Source organism: Ictalurus furcatus, chromosome 24, assembly GCF_023375685.1.
Source record: "Ictalurus furcatus strain D&B chromosome 24, Billie_1.0, whole genome shotgun sequence".
NCBI classification, from domain to species: Eukaryota; Metazoa; Chordata; class Actinopteri; order Siluriformes; family Ictaluridae; genus Ictalurus; species Ictalurus furcatus.
Genome location: NC_071278.1, coordinates 587,512 through 607,459, shown reverse-complemented (window position 1 = coordinate 607,459; position 19,948 = coordinate 587,512). Strand labels below are relative to the sequence as shown.

Genomic DNA, 19,948 nt, shown 5'->3' with positions numbered 1-19,948 from the left:
GGCTTTTCGACATGAAGTGACTTCCAGTAACCTCTAGCGAGAAAGAACTTTCACAAGTTCCCTTATTGAGCGATGGAAAGAGAGAGAGAGAGAGAGAGAGAGAGAGAGAGAACTGACGAGAAGAGGAAGAAGTTACACAACTTCGCACATACCATCTCTAGGAGGAAAGAAAAAGAAGAAAAAAAAAGAAAAAGGAAGGCTTTTTAAACTCTTCTGTAGTGGAAGAAAAGTAAAATGCTGTAAAAGAAAAAATAAAGTTACCAGCTTTTTACAGCCGGTGATTTATAAACATCACAACGATGAGGAAGCGCTAGTGTAGTCGAACAGGTAATGGAATCAGATAGCTTATAGTTTAGCATCTTATCTACCAGATTTGTGGTGGTGTTTAGTCTCAAACCCTCACTAGAGCATCTCAGACTCCTACAAAAACAATCATTTCGTTAAGGGGCGTGGTTTAAATTCTGAAGGCGGAGACTTGATTTAAAGGCACAATGTGCTGATCAGGTGACTGTATAGAGCACGATGAAATGAAGGTGAAGTACGACAAGCAATAAGGGGAATGTTTGATATCATTTTATTGTGGGTTCTTTCAGAGCAATGGAAAAATATAACCTTATACAAACATCTGATTTCTCTCTCTTTTATTTATTCATTCATATTTTAAACAAGTTCCGAAGTCTCCCTTTTCCCAACCAAATGCAGCAGAAAAGCTAAACCGGGGCCGAAAAACGAGCACCGAGCCCAAGAGCTCAATTTGACTCGACGTCGCAGGTGAACGCTTTGTCGTCTCCCCCCCCCACGATGCGTAAAACCACAAAAAAATTTAAGCCTTGTTCAGCCATTGATTCCCCCTCCCCCCCTTTTATTTTTGGCACTTTTTACCTGCAGTAATTTTTTTTTCCCTGTTTAAGGAGACTTTAAAAGTGTGAATCAGGTCACCTTTCACCTTCGAGACGCCGAACCCTTCGTGTACGTTCCCAAAAGTGCTCGAAACAAGCCATAAACCTCGAGTCGCTCTCAGCCGAGCTGACTGAAGAGAAAAGTCTGGAACACAGAGCCCACATCGATGACAAGGGAGAAAGGAAAAACAAAGACAAAAAAAAAAAAAATGTACTGAAAAGTAAAAAAAAAAAAACAAATAAAAAAAGTGAACATTTCAGTGATTTCAGGGAAGAGCAGCCATTTTTTAAGTGCTGTAAAAAAGCCAATCGTCTCCCTCTTGTAATTATACGCAGAAATACAGCGTTAAGAGCTATGTTTATTTATTTTAAGCTGAAACAGAAAAGGGAGGGGCCAGGGGTGAGAGGGGGCGGGGTAGACAGCAAAACCCCCTCCCTCACTCACACACACTCTCAGTCGGCCATCTCGGACTCCAGCAGCCATGTCTGCTCTGTGATGGTCGATCCCCTCCCCATGTCCTCGTCAAGTCAGAAGCTCGTAGTGAAAGGAAAAAAAAAAGGAAAAGTGGGAGGGGCTTCACAGATCCACTGAATGAGTGAAGTAGTCCATTTTGGGGGGTTGCTCTGCCCCCTCCCTCTTGCCTCGGTTGAATATTCACGGTTTATAGTAAGAGCCTACAGAGGAGCTAGAAAACTAATCCAGTTCACGTTGTCCATATCGAGTCCACAGGTGAAGGAGGAAAGTAGTTTGGGGAGTTTGGAAAGAGGGAGGGAGGGTGGGAGGAAGGGAGGGGCATTGGGGTTCAGGATGGTGGGATAAACAGTGGAGGGGAGGAGGGGGAGGAGAGGGGAGAAGAGGGGCTGCTGTTTTTATTTATTGATCAGCCTTCTTCCTTTTCGACTGCTGGAATCTTCACTCAGAAGGTGGTGTGATCTCATTCGTCACGCTCACTCGTTCACTCGCTCGCTCACTCACTCTCAGACACTCAGCTCAGCGCACACACACACACACACTCTTCTGCTCCCATTCACGCGTGCCAAAAACACACAACTCCACTCGGCCGCTTCTCTCACGGTGTGTTAACGTTCCCCTCTGCGATGATGGATCTGAAACGCAACAAGGAAAAGGGGAGGGGTAAATACTATTGAGCAAGTGTTTATTGTAAGGAAGAAGACATCTGAGGGATCAGTACAGGAAGAGAGTGATGGAGGTTTATAAAATAAAAAGAAGCAGTCACTCACCAGGCCTGACTCTTGAGCTTGCGGAGCTCCTTGGTGGCCCACGTGGCCAGGGTTTTGGTTTTAGTGGTCTTGGATCGTCGTCCCTCAGTGAGAAGGTCGTTAATCTGAGGACGAACCTCCACCAGCTTCATCACGTCCTTACCGAACGTCGTACACAGGTCACTACACACACACACACACACACAGCAATATATTTAACCTGAGACAATATGAGGGACAAAAAGTCAATCGGAGGGGGTCAACATACACAAAGGAATAATGTGTAAACACTGCAGCTAGCTAAACAGGCTGCACCATGGACTACATAGTGTGGCTGTGTGGTTTAGGACACAGCCCATAAAGTGTATGCTGAGAGAAGGAGCTTTACCCGATGAGTCCGACAGCGTTGGCCACTACTCCATCAGAGTGATCCTCATCCTCAGCAATGTGGTGGATGAAGGACAGGATGAACTCCACACGCGGCTGCACCAGCATCACGTCCGCTAAAACACACACAGCCATTACAATCCAAACTCTCAGTGTCAGCACAAAGTGTCTGAGTGAGTGAGTGTGTAGTGAACTCACGATGAACATTCTCCTGGTCTCCTTTGAGGCCCTGAATGATCCCTGTGTACGCCTCCAGACAGCCCTCACGCAGCTCGTTCAAATAATCCACCATGTCGTAGTCCGACTGTAAACCAGGGACCATTCGGGGGGGGGCACGCGCAAAAAGGTAATCAGAAGTGCAGCAATAATCCAGAGAAAACTAAACACCACTAATATTTCAAGCGTACACAGAATAAACAAGAACTTTATGATGATCTAATAAACAGTGTGGAGTCCAGTCAGTACCCAGAGTGTACACACACACAGGGTTTAGACGGACTCACTTTAATCTGTGACGACCTAAAATCCCAACACACCAAACTCCACAGCAGTGGGAGGAACTGTCGTCACACCGAGGTGTTGATTAATTCTCCATCACAGCAGCGCAGGTTTATGTTAACACGCTCGTTCTGATACGTTATTGTTTCTATAATAATGATCATTCTTCAATAAATAAAATCAATAAAATTATAAACGTTTGTAAATTGCTGTTATAAAAGGAATAAAGCCAATTTCTCAACTTCAGATGTTAAACTTAAAGATCAGAGGCAGTGTCCTAATTGTACAGTAGTGTTAGTGCGCTACCTTGTCCACTTGTGCTTGAGACGCCTGCTGCAGCGTGTCCAAAACCACCTCCAGATATTTCTTAAACTCCCCTCCGATGGCCAGAGCGATGTCACCGAACACCGAGAGGATCTGCGGCTTCACCGACCGGTGCACGTTCTCATTCTACACACACACGTCAAAACTGTACATTACAGGTTACATGCTTATAACACACTATACTTGTATGCAATTTGTGACACAGCCACACTGAACCACCTATGGAGTCTACGAAGGTGCGTTACACAGGTGTAATACTCACGCCCAGGTTCTCCAGCAGCAGCTGCATGATTTCATCACAGTAAGGCAGAATGTTGGCCATCAGGGCTCGACACAGGTCACACACCAGACCAACAGCCGCCAGACACACCTACACACACACTAAAATGTTTAACCACCGAGAACACTCGAAGCCCTTTTTAAAATGTAAAACAGTGTGGAGCCCTGTCAGTACCTGGAGTGTACACACACACACACACACACACACACGGGGTTTAGACGGACTCGCTTTAATCTGCAACGACCTGAAATCCCAACACACCAAACTCCACAGCAGTGGGAGGAACTGTCGTCACACACACACTGTAGAATATTCTGCTACCAACATGTGATTTGATTGGCTGGCCAAATTTTAATGAGAACATGGTGGCTTCTTACTAATTAAGCCCTAGTTTCAGTGTTCGGATGCAAGAAGCCAGACATGGCCTGTGTGGAACTGTTGAGTAGTTGACAGTCAGTGCGTTTACATGGACAGCAATAATCTGATATGAACCTGATTAAGACGTTACTCTGATTAAGAAACTAGCATGTAAACAGTGATTATTGAGGACCTTAATCCGATTAAAGTCATACGCGATGTAAAAAAGTTGAATTAAGAAGTGTGGAGTATTCCTGTTTGAGTCGCATTATCGACGTGTATTACAGACATGTACACACCTTAATCACACTATTAACGCCGTGTGAGAGTTTTCACCGCATTTTGTGACAGGACACGCACACACACACGGCAGCGCTCAACCGTTTTACGGCAAACAAGAGAGCACGGCTGCGCCCCAACCGCATGCTTACCTGCTGTATAGTAGGAGAAATACATGTATTTCAGTTAGTATATAGCGTGCAAGTACGTGGTTCAAGTACGCGGTTTGAGACGCAGCCCACGGCTTCAAGCAGTCGTCTATTTACACGTACAGCACGACAAAATAAAAGCACTTGAAGCGTTCATAAAATTAAAAACACCCCAGACTGTATACGGTCCCATAACGAAGACCAGAATAAGGTCACTATGATTACTGCTGTCTATGTAAACATAGTCAGTGTAAGTTTCTTTTGCTTGTTTGATATTTTGCATGCTTTGAATTCTAGTTATATTTAGTTTTCTTTGATCCTACATATTTATTGTATTTGTTAAAGCTGATATCAGATGCACGATTTAAGACATGTTAAAGTGTTTGTATTACATTATTTGTTTATGGTTTTATTAGAAACCAACAATTAGGAGCATTTGTCATCAGTGGAAATGTCTACTCCTACATGTTGAAAAGCAGAGAGAGACAGATGACGGAGTTTTACTGGACCCACCACTCTGGAAGCAACAGCCAAATCAATCTAAAATTCCTTCTAATTTATTACACTCACAGGCATGATCAGTGTGTACAAACGTGAAAGGTTTACAGGTGAAAGAACAGAAAGAGGACATATTCCTGTTCTGCTGCATCACTGTACCACTCCTACTGCCTACGCTTACCATACCTGCTTTATCTGGGAAGAGACTGTACATTAGAAATCTTGCACGGTAGCACTACAAGTACTGTTCTCCACTTGATACATCACTGTGTGTATTTCCTCTACTAAATGAATAAATGTAAATGTAGGAGAAACTGCATGTACCTGATATTCTTGATAGTTCTTCAGTCCAATAACCAGGAATGGTTTGAAGGCTTCCATGTATTTCAGGAAGTCACTGCCCAAAACTACACACACACACACACACACACACACACACACACAGGATCACTAGAGTTTTAACAGCTCAAACTGACATGCAGCTTTAACATGAGTCACTGACTTATTGAAAGGCTATAATGGGGAAATCTAGGGCACTAGATTGTCCACAATTAGGACAAGTGTGACTACACATACGTTATATCCGTACCAGACTCGGATAAAGACATGAGCCGTATCCCACTCTGCACACCTAAGTGGTAGTTCACATGACTTAACAGGCACTGTTTGCTGTAGCTTGCTGGGATTTCTTGGTCATTATTATTGGCTGTTTCTCAAATCCCCATACTACAAAACTAACTAGTACACCAACTCTTACTCATTATGTAAGATAAGATGCAATTTGGGACAGAACCCAAGGCCTGTTTGACTAAATAAAAGTCGCTCGAGCTTCGAGTTGGCATAGATAAAGAGTCGGTCGAGGGTAAATAAAGACTTGCAACTCTGACAGTCACTGGGCCGCGTCCCAAAGCATGCCGCGTCACTGTTGGTGTATATATGCATCAAACCAGATGAACACAACTATCACTGTACAGAGACATCTGGTAAAAAAATATAAATAAATAATCTACCTTCTACTAGAGTGCTAACAGCCATGAGGGCGTCCTCCTGCACCCCGCCAGAGCCGGCTGTGCTCTGAAACATGCGCAGGAGAGACGCCATGACCACGTCGGAGATCTGCAGAGCATCCTGGTGCTGCACCTTCCGCAGAACATTCTAGAGAGAGAGAACAAACAAGTGCAGAATGTAAGGTTTACATGCTGTGTAAAGGGTGCATTTAATTTTTTATTTTTCCCTAGCCTCGTCGTAATCTAAACTTGTTTACAGATTTCACACAAATTTATTTTGTGCAAATATTAAACCACAGACACTCGAGGTGTTTCTCATTTCTGTAACCGAACCTCCTCGTTTCCTTCCCTCACATCTTAGCCCCGCCCCCTAAGGAAGCCAAGAAAAGATGCAAGAAATGGGGAAACGAGGACAGGAGGAACAGAGAAGCGTATTTAAGATTAAATGATTACTGAAGTAAGACTAATAAACTGGGATCAAATCCTCACTGCACATCACACGTGAAGCTTTTATTCTTAACACGATTCTACTCATCACCCCACTTTCATTTATACCAACGCATGGATTTATCCGCACACGTTGTTTAGTTAACATTAGCAATGATGGCATCTTGTAATGTTTTCTGAAGTGTTTAACTTAACCTCCTCCCTCCATGAAGCCTCTGGGCAGGCTAATAACCAGTACTTCAGGTGTGTGAGGTCATGTGGTAAATCGTCTCTACGCTCATTGTTCACACCAAACAAACGGAGATTAAACCGACGCCGAATCGAACTGCGCGGAAAGCTGAATCGAGATCATGTGGTCAAAGATGTCGTATGCTGCATTTTCGTTTCACACTAAAGGACCCTCCAGGACAACGCGGTGTCTGGGTGAATAATAAGATGTAATGTACACAGCGTAGTGTGTATTGAGCAGTGTGAACAGACCTGCAGTGTGGCACAGAGCAGAGACTGGAGATCGTTAAACTGGATTCGGTCTGAAGTGCTCTGGATGTGAGACTGAAACAGGGGGAGAGAGAGAGATTAGCAACTTAGCGAGGAGACAAGTTCCTTGATACAACAGCCATCTTTTAGTGATGAATGACTGACCTCCATCTGCAGAACCTGCTGCAGGCGCTCCATGATGACCAGTGTGGTTTTCTGCACTGCAGGGTAACAGTCTTTAGCGCTGTTCTTCACTATCTCCATCAGAGCCTCGTACGCCGCGCTGCGCAGGTTGTTCTGGTGTCCGTCCGGCCTGTCACACAAACGTATACTGAAAGTCTACGCCAATGCAGATGTAGCCTCGTCCTTCTCGTTACTAACGCGTATTCCTCACATACTCTTAATATACCTCAAACGCACAGACAACACGAAAACATCAACCTAGTGACGGAGGAATGAAAATGACATGAAGAGAACAGAAAGAAGAAGAGAGACAGGCAGAAAAGGAAATAGAAAAAGAAAAGGAGACAAAGGCAGACGTTGAAAGAGACAGAACAGACAGTAATAGAAAGGATATAAGTTCAGTTTTCAACCCCTCTACAGACCCGTGACTGGAGCCTACCTGTCTGTTGTTTCCAGAAGTTTCTGTACGATGAGTTCAAACGAAGAGGAGAGGCAGTAGGTGCTGGGTTCCTCCTGATCTTCGGCAGCGTCAGTGGCTTCATACGCAGCTTCAGCCAGACTGGAGAACGCCTGAACACAACCGGACCACTTCCATCAGCTAACCAGGTCGAGGGAGATAACTACATGTACGCTACCTTTACTGTTGACTCTCGTACACCTACTAAAGTCTGACCACGCTTCCTAATAATCCCCGGGTAATAAATAATCTTAATATTAAATATAAAGGGTATTCCTATCAGGGACCAGAGGAATAGATCAACAAGGAGGTTAAAAGAGCCATCAGACATGTCAAAGGTAATTACAGAAATAAAATGTGGGATTAATAATGTTGTAAACTATTAAACTACAGTTACAGGTAATCACACAGCTGTGTAACCAACAGTGTTACCAATAAGGACTTTTAATAAAATTTTACCCAGCAGACGTTGGAGGCAACACGCGGTTCGGCCCCTAACCCCTCGATGAGGCACTGCAGCAGAGGATTCAGGTACAGCTCGTTAATGGCAGCTTCGGGCAGCAGATCACAGATTCGTCCCACCGTCCACGCCGTGGTGTCCCTCACTACCACACTGGGATCCTTCATCAGCTCGATCAGGGTGGGCATGGCCTACACACATACACACACGTCAACACAAAGCTTTCCTGGGCATGGTCAGGGGAATAAGAATAGACTGGTGTACTCGCCTGGATGACTAGCGGTTTCAGCTGGTTAAGCTCAGGTCCTTCCAGGATGGAGCCGAACGCCATGACGGAAGCGTCCCTGTAGCGCCAGTCCGGGTGTTTGATGTGCTCTTTGATGAAGGGGAGGACGTGAGGAACAACGTCGTCCTCGCAGCACGTGGCCAGGAGCATGAGACACACGCCGGCCGCTTTACACGGGTTCCAGTCGTCATCGTCATCATTCTCGTCCTGCTCACACACACGTCATTTACACTGCCATATATTAAACATGTAACAACTTCAGTATTTATCTACCAAATCAAGATTAGTCAAGTCATTAAAAACATTCTTAATCTATTAGCAATAATTTCATTATTAACCTCACTAAACCACTAGACTCGCACAGTGTATTACCAACCTAGCAATCTTTATTATTAGCAGCCCATGTAACTGCATTGTTAAGTTAATCTGGGTAATTAAGTGTTCAATACCATATGTAGTGCTTAAACACACACACACACACACACACACACACACACACACACACACAGTGAGTGTAGCACACCTGCTTAGTGAGAGTCTGTGTGAGAATGGGCACCAGGTACTGCAGAGCTCCTTTAGCGTAGAACTTGCTGGTGTGCTCCGGCGGCCGGCCCTGCTCCGATGCCTTAGACAATTTATTTAAAAAAAACAAACAAACAGATAAAGGGTAACACACCACAGATACATTATCCACAGTTATACCGAGAGCACAAGGAATCATGTGTGTGTAGCTTTATACCCACACACCCACACACACACAGAGCACTCTCAGCAAACTGTTCATTACTTCATAATAAATACGATAATAAATAATGAATCAGTACAGACTGGTCATTACAAAGCTAACCGAACACCATTGATGAGTACTGAACCAAAACGTTGCTATGGTAATAATGTCCTTAGTGTTGATGGAGACTTTGAATCCAAATCAAAATCCTGCTTTTAAAAATCTTCAATACAGGTCAAATCTTTAATCTTTATTATATAAAAGGCAGAAAGTTGGCCTTACCTCCGTGGCTTCGATGGCCAGGTCCATCTCCTCATCACACACGTTGGACCAGAACTCAATTCCCTGCAGAGCAACTTCATCAATGTCACTCTTCATGGCTTCAATTGTGATCTAAACACACCACGGCAGGTGGGGGGGGGGACACACAGACAGAGGCATCAGGAGTGACATGACTACAGTAACAATCTCTCTCTAAACATCATGCTTCTCTTTTTCTCCAACTCCAAGACCACCCACCAATCATGAATATTCATTAGCTCACTCGCATAAGCACATCCGAGTCTGATAGAGTGTTGCTCATTTACACACGCAGAGATCATTAACACTCCACATGTAGGCATGGACAAGATTAATTTCTCCAGTTTATAAATTCAGTATCCAGATGAGTATGTACTGAAGTACAGATACAGATGGTATCAGACCCCCTTGGTTTGGGACATAGCCCTGAATGAATACTCACTGCGAACAGCGCAGGCCCCATGTACGTCTCCATGTACTGATAATACAAGGACATGATCTTCACCAGGTTCTGTAATGCAGCCACCCTGACCTGAAACACACACACACACGGGTTACTCATCCCATATACACCACTGTTCTGTACAGACTCAACACCAAGGTTTAATAAACTCACCCTGGTGTCTGGACACTGTGTGGCTTCACAAACCACCTGCATGATGAAATGTCTTTCCGTCTATAGAGAGAGAGAGAGAAGAAAATTAATATTTCCTCATAACATATACGAAGCAGAATTTTAAATATAAAGAGTTACTGATCACTAGGGTTGGGTGATGTGATCATAATCGCAATATCATAAAATGTCACAATATGCTTTACATTTCACACGTTTCCTATTATAATATATATTTATGAAACATTAATCTATTGTTAAATCATGATTAATGTGAGGTGTTACATCTTGAGATCATTTCAAGATGTTCCTAACTACTGTAAAAACATCTTTCTAAATTCTCCCCGTTAATTAGTGTGGGAAATTGTGACATTCCTTCCCTTTACATAGTAAAGTCATTATTTATAGATTTAATTCCGACCCTTCACCGTAATAAAAGTCTTCCTATATTAGTACAGGGGCTACTGAATACTTCTGTTTTCTGAACAGCCCCAGACGGCTGTTCAGAACATGAGATTAAATATTAAATCAACATTTTCGTGTCCAGGTGAGTTACACCGCGTTACACCTCTCCACTGTTCCTGCAGGGTTTAGTGACCGCTCTCAATTTATATATAAACTCTCTCATAACTAAAATAACTTATTGTTAAGGTAACATTACTGATCTTGATCTCTTCTTTTAGATCGGATCCAAAATAGATTAGAGTTATCTAGATGTATTCGAGTTAACAGATCGTGAGATCGTCCGAATCACCGATTATTTTCAGACTTATGTTAGTTATTTATTGGCTTGATTTCAGTAGAATTTGTATTGATAAAAGCACTGTTATTCTCGTGTCCTTGTTAGACGTGATGCCTGGTAACTCATGTCTGAGTGGAGATGTTCTCTTGACCCACAGGACATTATGTCTGATGGTAAGAACAGCTTGAAGGTGTGTGTGTTCTTCACAATTCCATTTTCTGGAATTTACCCTCATGTCATAGTCTGGCTGCAGTTTTCATGGAGTGACCCTGTATTAACAAAACTAAAATAAATACAATTATATTTCTATATCTACAACAATAACGACTAACATTTTTAGGAAATAAACTGCTGCTCAATCAGTGTGTGTAACAGAAAAATGTAATGAATCCCTAAAGTGTAATTCATCATCATGATACATCATATTACCCAGCCCTATTTCTCATCACTCTTCTCCACTGTACCTGTATGTGCGTTTTAACTCACTCTCTCTCTCACACACACACACCTTATAGCATGAGTCATTCCAGTGCAATGCGAGTAAAATGGAGTACGAATTACACTATTTTCATTTTTAAGCTGTACTTTTATCACAGCCCTCCATTTTGTGCTTATGGAGGAAACACACTGCAATAATAATGATAATAATAATCTCAATAATAACAAAAAACATGATTAATCCCACTGACTAAGCATTGCTGGGGGTTATTCACTACTGACAAACTGATCTCATATGTCCTTTGGTATGGTTACACTCCGTGTGTGTGTGGGAGTACCTCCTTGTCGAAGTTGGCTTTAGTGAACTCCAGAGAGTTGAGCAGAGCGTTGGTGGCTGCTAATTTGACGTTGTTGCTCGGCTCCTCTTTCCTCATGCCCTGTATGATGGCCGTCAGAATCTGATTAGCGCTGTCCTGGAGCTGCTCTGGATCCTAAACACACACACACACAAATACGTATTACTCAACAGTGCAGTTCTGGAATTTTGTACTGTGATTGGTCAGAAGGTGGTGGTGAAGGTAAAGGAGACTCACGATGTCCTGACAGATGTATCCGATGGCCTCCAGCGTGGACTCCTTCATGTGTTCGGTGCTGCTGGGGTCAGTGACATTGGCCACCAGCTGAGGAATGAGCTCAGGCCACTGACTGACAGGGATCTCAGCACACGCAATACCGGCCACGCACTGAGAGGCGGAGCTCGGCCTGTACGTCTCCGTACCCAGAGTCTGTAGCACCTGAGGAGGGAAATACAGCGTTATACAGGGTGGCCCATAAATACAGCACAAGACATAGGTTAACGTAGAGTCTTTTTCTTTTGAAGACCATGATGCATTAGCGCAAGTTAGAACAAAAACTGGACAAAAGGTAGATCAAGATCTGCAAATAAAAGCTTTTGTTGTGCTGTTTTGATCATTTTCTCCTATGCTGCAGGATTTATGGGACACACTGTACACTGCTTTCTGACCTGCTTCTTAAAAATTCAACATATTGTGTTTATATATAAATAAATAAAAAGTGTCAGAGTGGCCCCTACGCGACCTAAGGGCTACATGACCCTAGTCCACCCTCATATCTGCTTTGATCTTCAAAAGTTAATAACCGGAGCACAGTCATGTATGCTGTGTCACGGCACGTGTTTTGTGAACACAAGGTGCTTCCTTACGTAGTTCTTGATCTCGCGGCGAGCGTTGGCGTCGATGGCCAGCCATCTCTGCTGATACTGCGCTTTCACGTCCGGGTCCTTAGACGTGAGAGAGTTCTTCACCTGCAGGCCGGCGGCGACTCGGGCCACCTGTGTGTTCCCAGGGTTCGCCAACACTTTCGACAGCTCCACCAGGAACGTAGGCTGTAGGGAAGAGGTCAAAGGGCAGATCAGACACACAGACACAGCAAACTAATGACTCTCACCTGAGGATACGAAGCAAGCCTCACACCAGCACACGGTAAATAACAGCGTACAGGAATTATAGTCCGATACGGAAATGTGAGATAAATCGTCTGTATTCATATGAAGTGAGAAACACGAAAGTGAGAAAAGTAGTTTTCAGATTCAATATTACTAGGACTGTGACCAAGCGTTATTTATATAATGGATTAATTGTTGCAGCTGTAGATATTAGACACACAGACAGAGCTAGTAGAACCTGGTATCATAGATTAACACAGCTCATTACACAGGTCTAAACTCCTCCAGGAAGCTTAACGCGATTTATAACAAAATCTCATCCACTCGAATTAACCAACACCGTCTCAATCTTCCTGCATAACACTGATTCTTGGGCGGAGCTACAAATGAGCTCGGTTAGCGAGGTCGCTAAAACTCGTAGGTGTGAATCAATCACGTCTGAGATTAGTGGATAACGAGCCAGTTCACTGCTCAGCTAACATCTGTGACATTTAAGCTCATTAGAAATGCAAAGAGAGTCTGAACGTGTCTGAACAGAACCCAGGCAGGTTCTGAGAACATGAGTGAGCAGGGGTCCCGTTCCACTCCCAAGTGAACTCTCCCACGGCGAGAAAAAGTGACTTGACTCTGAATCGACTCTCAAACCGACTCACAAAAACACGGCATGACAAAACATTTTAGACCAATTATTAATATAATGATCTAATCATTTACATAGCACTGACACTGTACGCCATGCGCGGGTGAATTCTACACACACTCCTCAGCAGTTAGTTTTAGGGGATGTTTAGGGGGAAGCCACACCGGGTTTATTTATTGTGTGCTGTTTACATTAGTGCAGTTTGAGTTTAATTCAGACTGGATAAACAGACTAAAGGGTGTGAACACACCTTCACATGAGATCAACCCAGACCTAATAACGGCACAGCCTGTGTGTAATCCTCTTCAAGACTGCACCAGATGTTGGGGTGTGTGTGAGAGAAATTTAATTATTTACCCCCCCCCCCCCCCACACACACACACCTGAAGCGTAAACATTTCGCTAACGCATCAAAACCGAACCGCATCCGGGTTTCAATCCATTCGGAACGGCACTGTGAGAAAGCTAAGCTAAGCTAGCAGACCTAAGCCATGCTAAGCGAACAGCTCTAAGCTAAGCGTGGCGGCAGAGTTGAAAGTGAAGTGCGCAGCTCCACTCGGCTAGCTCCTGGGGGGACAAAACTTACCAAATTCTCAATGGCAGCTTGCTCCAAAAACTTCTGCGCCGCCTCCAGCTCATTCCGGTCTACCAGAACACACACACACACACACAAAAAGAGAAAAGAGAACTTCGATCAGAAATATATTCATTAATAAAGCCGACATGGAGCAAACATGCACAGCAAAGTTAGCAACAACGGGGTGTGATGCTAGCATGCTAACTCGCTAGCATCAAGCTAAAGAAGTTTGAAGTCGGCTAATTATCATAAATGAAAACATTTCCACACATGTACATCTCCTTACAACGCAAAATAAACGTGTTGCACATCGCTAGTGTGAAAGGTATATCCTGTTAAATAAACGGGATGACTTCCTTATTAATAATAATAATAATAAAAACACCGCACTTTAAATTTATTCAACTATTAAATCCGATCATTAAGCACTCACACACACACACTAACTAATTAAACCAATTTATTATATGCTTTTACAAATTAACTCAAGCTGGGAAGTTAGCTCAGATTTCATCTCAATGCACAAAACGGTGACAAACTGAACATTTTATCATCATCATCTACATCTTTAAAGTGATTATTCGCTGCACTTTAATCAACTCGTGTCAAGGTTAAGATGAATATATATTTAAAATAATACTCCACGCTCACTCACAATCAGAAGACTTAACATTAGATCTGGTTATTAAATCAGTTCTGTGGTAATTAATACAGAGTTATAAAGCAAACAGGGCGATAATAATGTAGAGATAAATGTAAATAAAGATATAAAGAGAGGGAGAGAGTGCATGTGAAAGAATGAGGGAGAGGCGGAAATGAAGCTGAGTTAGCATGAATGCTAAAGGCGTGTGAGAGAGAGAGAGAGGGAGGGAGAGAGAGAGAGGTGATGGCCGCCCGGTGAACCGGTAAACTTCGCTTCCTCCTCCACACCGACTCTCCTGTCCCTCCGTATTCCCCTCATCTCCGCACCTCAGCCCGGTAAACTCCCCGTTTTCCCGCCACACGATCCACCCGTGAGGGATTTTTTCCCTCTTTAAGATGCTAACCATGCTAACACACGGGGTTCACGCGCCGCTACTGCGCTGTGCTCGCGCAGGCCTCGGCACGCGCACCCCTCCCTCTCACTCTTAACTTTTCGAAGCTAACACGCTAGCGGAGAGAGAGCGGGAAAGCACACGGTGCGCACTGAGGCGCAGAAACACAGCACAAACACAACGCGGGTCATCGTGTGAACGGTGCAGTCACCTGGAGAGACGGTTTTTTCGAGGATTGTTATCAGCTCCATTCTGTCCCCCGGTACGCTGCGGTGCTGCTCGGCTAAGCTAACGATAACGCTAAATGCTAACGCTAACAGCTAGTTTACGATTTACCGCGCACACAACTCTGCTTTTTTATATGTATATATTTGTATTTCCGGCGGTGTCGTTACACCAAAAAGTGCGCAAAAAGATAAGATCTAGAAGGCTAACGCCGCACGCTGACAAAACCCTAAAATCCTCCAACTGGTCTGTGTTGAAGTTTTTTGGGTTTTGCGGACTGCTCGCTCCTCCCGGCTCCGCTCCTGTAGCAGCTGCTGCCTGTGTGTGTGTGTGTGTTGTCGCAAGAGGGGGGTATGGGGTGGGGGGGAAAAGTAGGGCCGCGCGCGCTGGTGCGACTTCCGCTGAACAACGTCACAGCTGGCGCATGCGCACTAAAATCACAGCCATAAATCATCCCACCCCTTCCGCAGCGTTTCCTTTTTTTAAGCGTTCATTCATTCCCTGAATAATTTACTGAAAACTAAATACAAATTAAACTGGCTCTTTACATACATACATACACACACATACATACAGACATACATATATACATACACACACACATACATACATACACACATACATACACACACATACATATACACATACATACACACATACATACATACACACACATACATACACACATACATACACACATACATACATACACACACACATACATACATACATACACACACACACACATACATACATACACACATACATACATATACAGACAGATAGATAGATAGATAGATATACAGACAGACAGATATACAGACAGACATATAAATAGATAGACAAATAGATAGATAGATAGATAGACAGACAGAGCTGTTGAGCGGTTGGGACGATACGTGAACTGCAGGGGGTCCAGTGAGGGGGCAGCAGGGTGTTGATGTACCTCGTGACGAGCCTCTGGAAGCACTTCATGATGATGGGTGTGAGTGCGACTGGATGGCAGTCGTTGGTGCAGGACACTGAAAACTTGTTTGGCACGGGGACAATGGTGCTGGCCTTGAAGCACGTTGTAATGATGGCGCTGCTCAGGGAGATGTTGAAGATGTCAGTGAGAACATCCAGCAGCTGGTCTGTACATCCTCTGAGCACTCTGCCAGGAATGTCGTCTGGTCCAGTAGCTCTCCATGGGTTGACTTGCGTAGAGTTTTCCTCACATCAGCCGTTGTTAGACAGAGCATCTGGTCGTTGGTAGGAGAGGTGGTCTTCCTCGCCACCACATCATCCTGCACCTCAAACCTAGCATGGGAGTTGTTCAGCGCATCTGGAAGGACGCATCTCTGTCACAGGCGGGTGATGTTGTCCTGTAGTTGCTGATGGCCTGAATGTCCTGCCACATGAGTCATGTGTCACCACTGTCCATGAAGTGACTGTGGATTTTCTTGGCGTGTGCGCACCTTGCCCCTCTGATGGCCCTGGCGCAGTTTAGCCCTCGCTGTCCTTAGGGTCGCCTTGTCACGGGTGCTCAGCAGAACACGCACCTTTGCAGTCATCCACGGCTTCTGCTTGGAGCGTGTAGTAATGGTCTTGGAGACAGTGCACTTGCTGATGTAGCTGGTCACTGATGCCGTGTATTCCTCCAATTTGGTGGAGTCACCATCATTTGCAGCCTCAGTGTGCCAGTCATGTCAAGATGTCCCAGTCAGTGTCCTCAAAACAGACCTGAAGAGCAGAGATGGCTCCTGCAGGCCAGGTTTTCACCTGATTCAGAACCAGTTTGGAGAGTCTGATGAGCGGTGTGTATGCTGGGATTAACATAATAGAGATGGAGTCTGAGTAGCCGAGGTGGGGGCGGGGCTCCACCCGGTACGCAACAGGAGAGTTTGTGTTCTCCCCCTCCTTAAAGACATATAGACAGAGATAGATGGGTAGACAGAGATAGATAGATAGACAGACAGGTATCATGTGATATAGTAACCAGCAAAATTCAAGTGAAAAACACCATATTAAATCAGATCATGTGGCTGTGTTCAGAATGAACCAATCATGTTCAATTTCATGTTTAAGAGTAATTATCATACAGCTGTCAACGAGGTGATTCTGATTAACCCCAAATAAAGAACAGCTGTTTCTGTAGGAGTTTCTTCACATCTTGTTGGTTTCATCCGACTGCTGAAGCAGAAGAGCTTACAGAGCATGTACAGGATCTCATGGAACACTCTGAAGGCCATCATGAACAAAGAGAAAATGGAGCACCGTAGTGACGTCCCTCCAAAACCGATGAATTGACAAGAAGAAAACTTACCAGGGAGGCTGCCAAGAGACCTACAGAAACATTAAAGGAGCTGCAGGAACATCTGACAAGTGCTGATTACCCTCTGCATGTGACAACAATCTCTCGCATTCTTCAGAAATATGTCTGGGCCATGGGGTAGGGAGGCTAGACTAAGCCCTGTCTCACAAAAAACATCCAAACTCAACTAAATCAGCCCAAACCATGTGGCAAAATGTGTTCTGATCTGATAGATACATTTGGCTCAAAAACAAGACAGCTTATCACCTAAAGAACCCCCATACCCAAGGTGAAGCATGGTGGTGGCAGCATCTTATTATGGAGCTGCTTCTCATCAGTGGGGACTGTGGCCCTAAGATAGAGGGAATCATTTATAGCTCCAAATACCGATCTATTTTAGCACAACACCAGCATGCATTGTTACTCTCATGCTGCTGTAAAACTTTAATTTAAGTTTACAGCATTTCACTCGATCATAAACACACCCTCGCGCTAGTCCACTCCATCAGGGACTAACAGGACCATCAGTCTAAAGCCCTGAAAACATGAAAAAGAAAACAGAAGACAAGCAATAAAAGATAAACAATGCTAACATGCTATTTTAAGTGCTTGGTGAAGAGGTAGGCCTGTAGTCTCTGTTTGTTTGAAGACAGTCAGGGGGACGTTCATTCAGCACCTGGGTGCAGGACAGAGAAGAGCCTTGAGTTCCACATGAGGGACTCATAAAAGATCCTCTCATCATAACCTACCTTCATTTCGTATTCAGTAGCTTTTGTTATTAAAACTATACTCAATATTTGTGGCTTTCAGCACAAATGTTGAACATATTGAACAAAGACACAGCTGATTTTACAATTTATTTTATTTATCCAACCCTCCATTTCCTCTGCAATTCAGTCTTGACCAGCGTTGTGGAGAAGTTAACTAAATGTGGTGATGCTACTAACTGAACTACATTTGAAAGTTTTTGTCTGGTTATAACGGCGCTCTTCCCTGCACACCTGCGGTGCTGATAGGAATTACTCGCCTCACCGTAGCTCACACGGACAGGAAGTGACTATCTGATGAACACGGAAAGCGACCAATCACAGTTAGTTATGTGCTGTATGGGGCGGGGAAATGATACCATAATAAATGAACACTGGAGTTTATTCTCTGATACGAACAATATTACTGGCATGTTGTTTTTAATAGGCAACACAACACAATGTTTACATTTACTTACAAATAAAATCAAATCAACGTATAGAATTATTTTATCAGTGTGTGCCGAGGGGTTTATTTTATGTTCTGAATACAGCAGTCTGATTGTATTTCTCAACATCTGGTTTAAGGGCACAGCAAGAGAAAAAGTTCCTGTCTTAACTTATTTATTATTATTTCCATGATTTATTCATGAATCAGTGGTAAAAAAAAAACAAAAAAACATAAATAAATAAAAATAATAATTCATGGTTGCATGTGTGATCATTGGCTTATCAGAAGAATGGGTTATAAAGTTCAGCACACGACTCATCCTTATTATCCACGGTGGAGCGGGAGATGGCGACCGATTCGGATAACGAGAAAACCAGTTACCCGTGGCCGTACTCCTCCAAGTTCCTGCACCTTAAGAAAGCGAAGAATAAATCTTACACCTTTATTTGTAATCTTTTCAAACCAAAGATTAAAATACTCGGCCCAACACTTCGATTAGATTACAGGACAGATATGCGGATACAGGCGAACGCGATTGTCGTGGTAAACTGATGAGTAGCCTAACATGCACATTATAAATTCATAATTGTTCTGAATTATCGTTAAACTGTGTTTAAGTCCTTTATGCAGAATCATACACTATTAATCATAAGCGGATTCACAATCATGACATATCAAACGTGTTGATTTTTAATTAGCTTCAGTGTAGTTAGCTACTTTTTTTTTTAAATAGTAGCTTGACTGTAGCTTAACAAATTCAAACTATGAGTAGCTTATAACTTGTTCAGAGATGTCAGTCCTTCCCATCACACAGCAGCTAGCAACTGAGACACGAAGCCAAGGACGGCATCTACTCAAACTGCTGCATCACAGGGCAGTCACACGCTCAGAGGAAAGCGCTATCTGCCCTCTTCCACATACACGAGCACCTCACAAACCTCTACGACGTCACCGACGGGAGCGTGAGCCTGCGTGGCGCGGCGGCGTCAGGACCCGAACACGCGGTCCCCAGAAGAGGGCGAGCACTTTCCCGCTGCACCGAACAGGAGTGTCATTATCGCTGTTAGAATATAAAGACTGTTTCATTACTGACGTGTGTACGGCGAGACACTCCAGAACTTTCTGTGATGGCGTACTTTCAGTTTCAGGTATAGATACAGAACCTTCCACAAACATAAACCCAAACCGGACTGGAACTACACTCCAGGATATTCATGCAGTTCAGTTCAAGATTAGCGTTTATTAGTTACCTGAAGAAACACGTCTTAAATGGAATTTTTAGTGAACTCTAGAGCAGATTTCTATGCTTACAGGAACAGAAATATGTAACTGAACTGAAGGTGATATTAGATAATGTAAGTATTTATATAATAAGGCTGTGCTGATTCATTTAACACCAGGAGAAAGCAGCCAGACTTTTTAACAGGATACAAACACTACAATATGCCAGAATACGCCTCCTGTAAAAGAAGACAAATAAAAAAGTCC

The 19,948-nt window shown here is 43.7% G+C and overlaps 1 protein-coding gene across 2 annotated transcripts; it reads right to left on the bottom strand.

Annotated features, from left to right (window-relative positions):
- Positions 1–602: 602 nt before the first annotated feature.
- On the bottom strand, positions 603–15,293 carry kpnb1 (karyopherin (importin) beta 1). Of its 2 annotated transcripts, none has more exons than XM_053612841.1 (22): positions 14,957–15,293; positions 13,721–13,779; positions 12,252–12,434; positions 11,623–11,823; positions 11,368–11,520; positions 9,853–9,912; positions 9,679–9,768; positions 9,219–9,329; positions 8,733–8,834; positions 8,192–8,416; positions 7,923–8,114; positions 7,446–7,576; positions 6,989–7,136; positions 6,827–6,898; positions 5,903–6,047; positions 5,217–5,299; positions 3,592–3,699; positions 3,312–3,455; positions 2,706–2,811; positions 2,509–2,623; positions 2,142–2,303; positions 603–2,006 (listed from the first exon to the last, which is right to left on the bottom strand). In XM_053612841.1, coding segments are annotated over exons 1-22 (2,631 nt in total). In that variant the 5' UTR covers positions 14,997–15,293; the 3' UTR covers positions 603–2,005. The 2 variants fall into 2 exon arrangements, with proteins under 2 accessions (XP_053468816.1, XP_053468815.1); XM_053612840.1 differs by having other exon boundaries at positions 8,733–8,841; positions 9,220–9,329.
- Positions 15,294–19,948: the final 4,655 nt, after the last annotated feature.

Coding starts and splice junctions, on each gene's coding strand:
- kpnb1 (XM_053612840.1), bottom strand. CDS start 14,996: ATGGAGCTGATAACAATCCTCGAAAAAACCGTCTCTCCAG. Junction 9,769..9,852: donor CACAGTGTCCAGACACCAGG/GTGAGTTTATTA, acceptor TGTGTGTTTCAG/GTCAGGGTGGCTGCATTACA. Junction 7,137..7,445: donor CTTCTGGAAACAACAGACAG/GTAGGCTCCAGT, acceptor TTTGTGTGACAG/GCCGGACGGACACCAGAACA.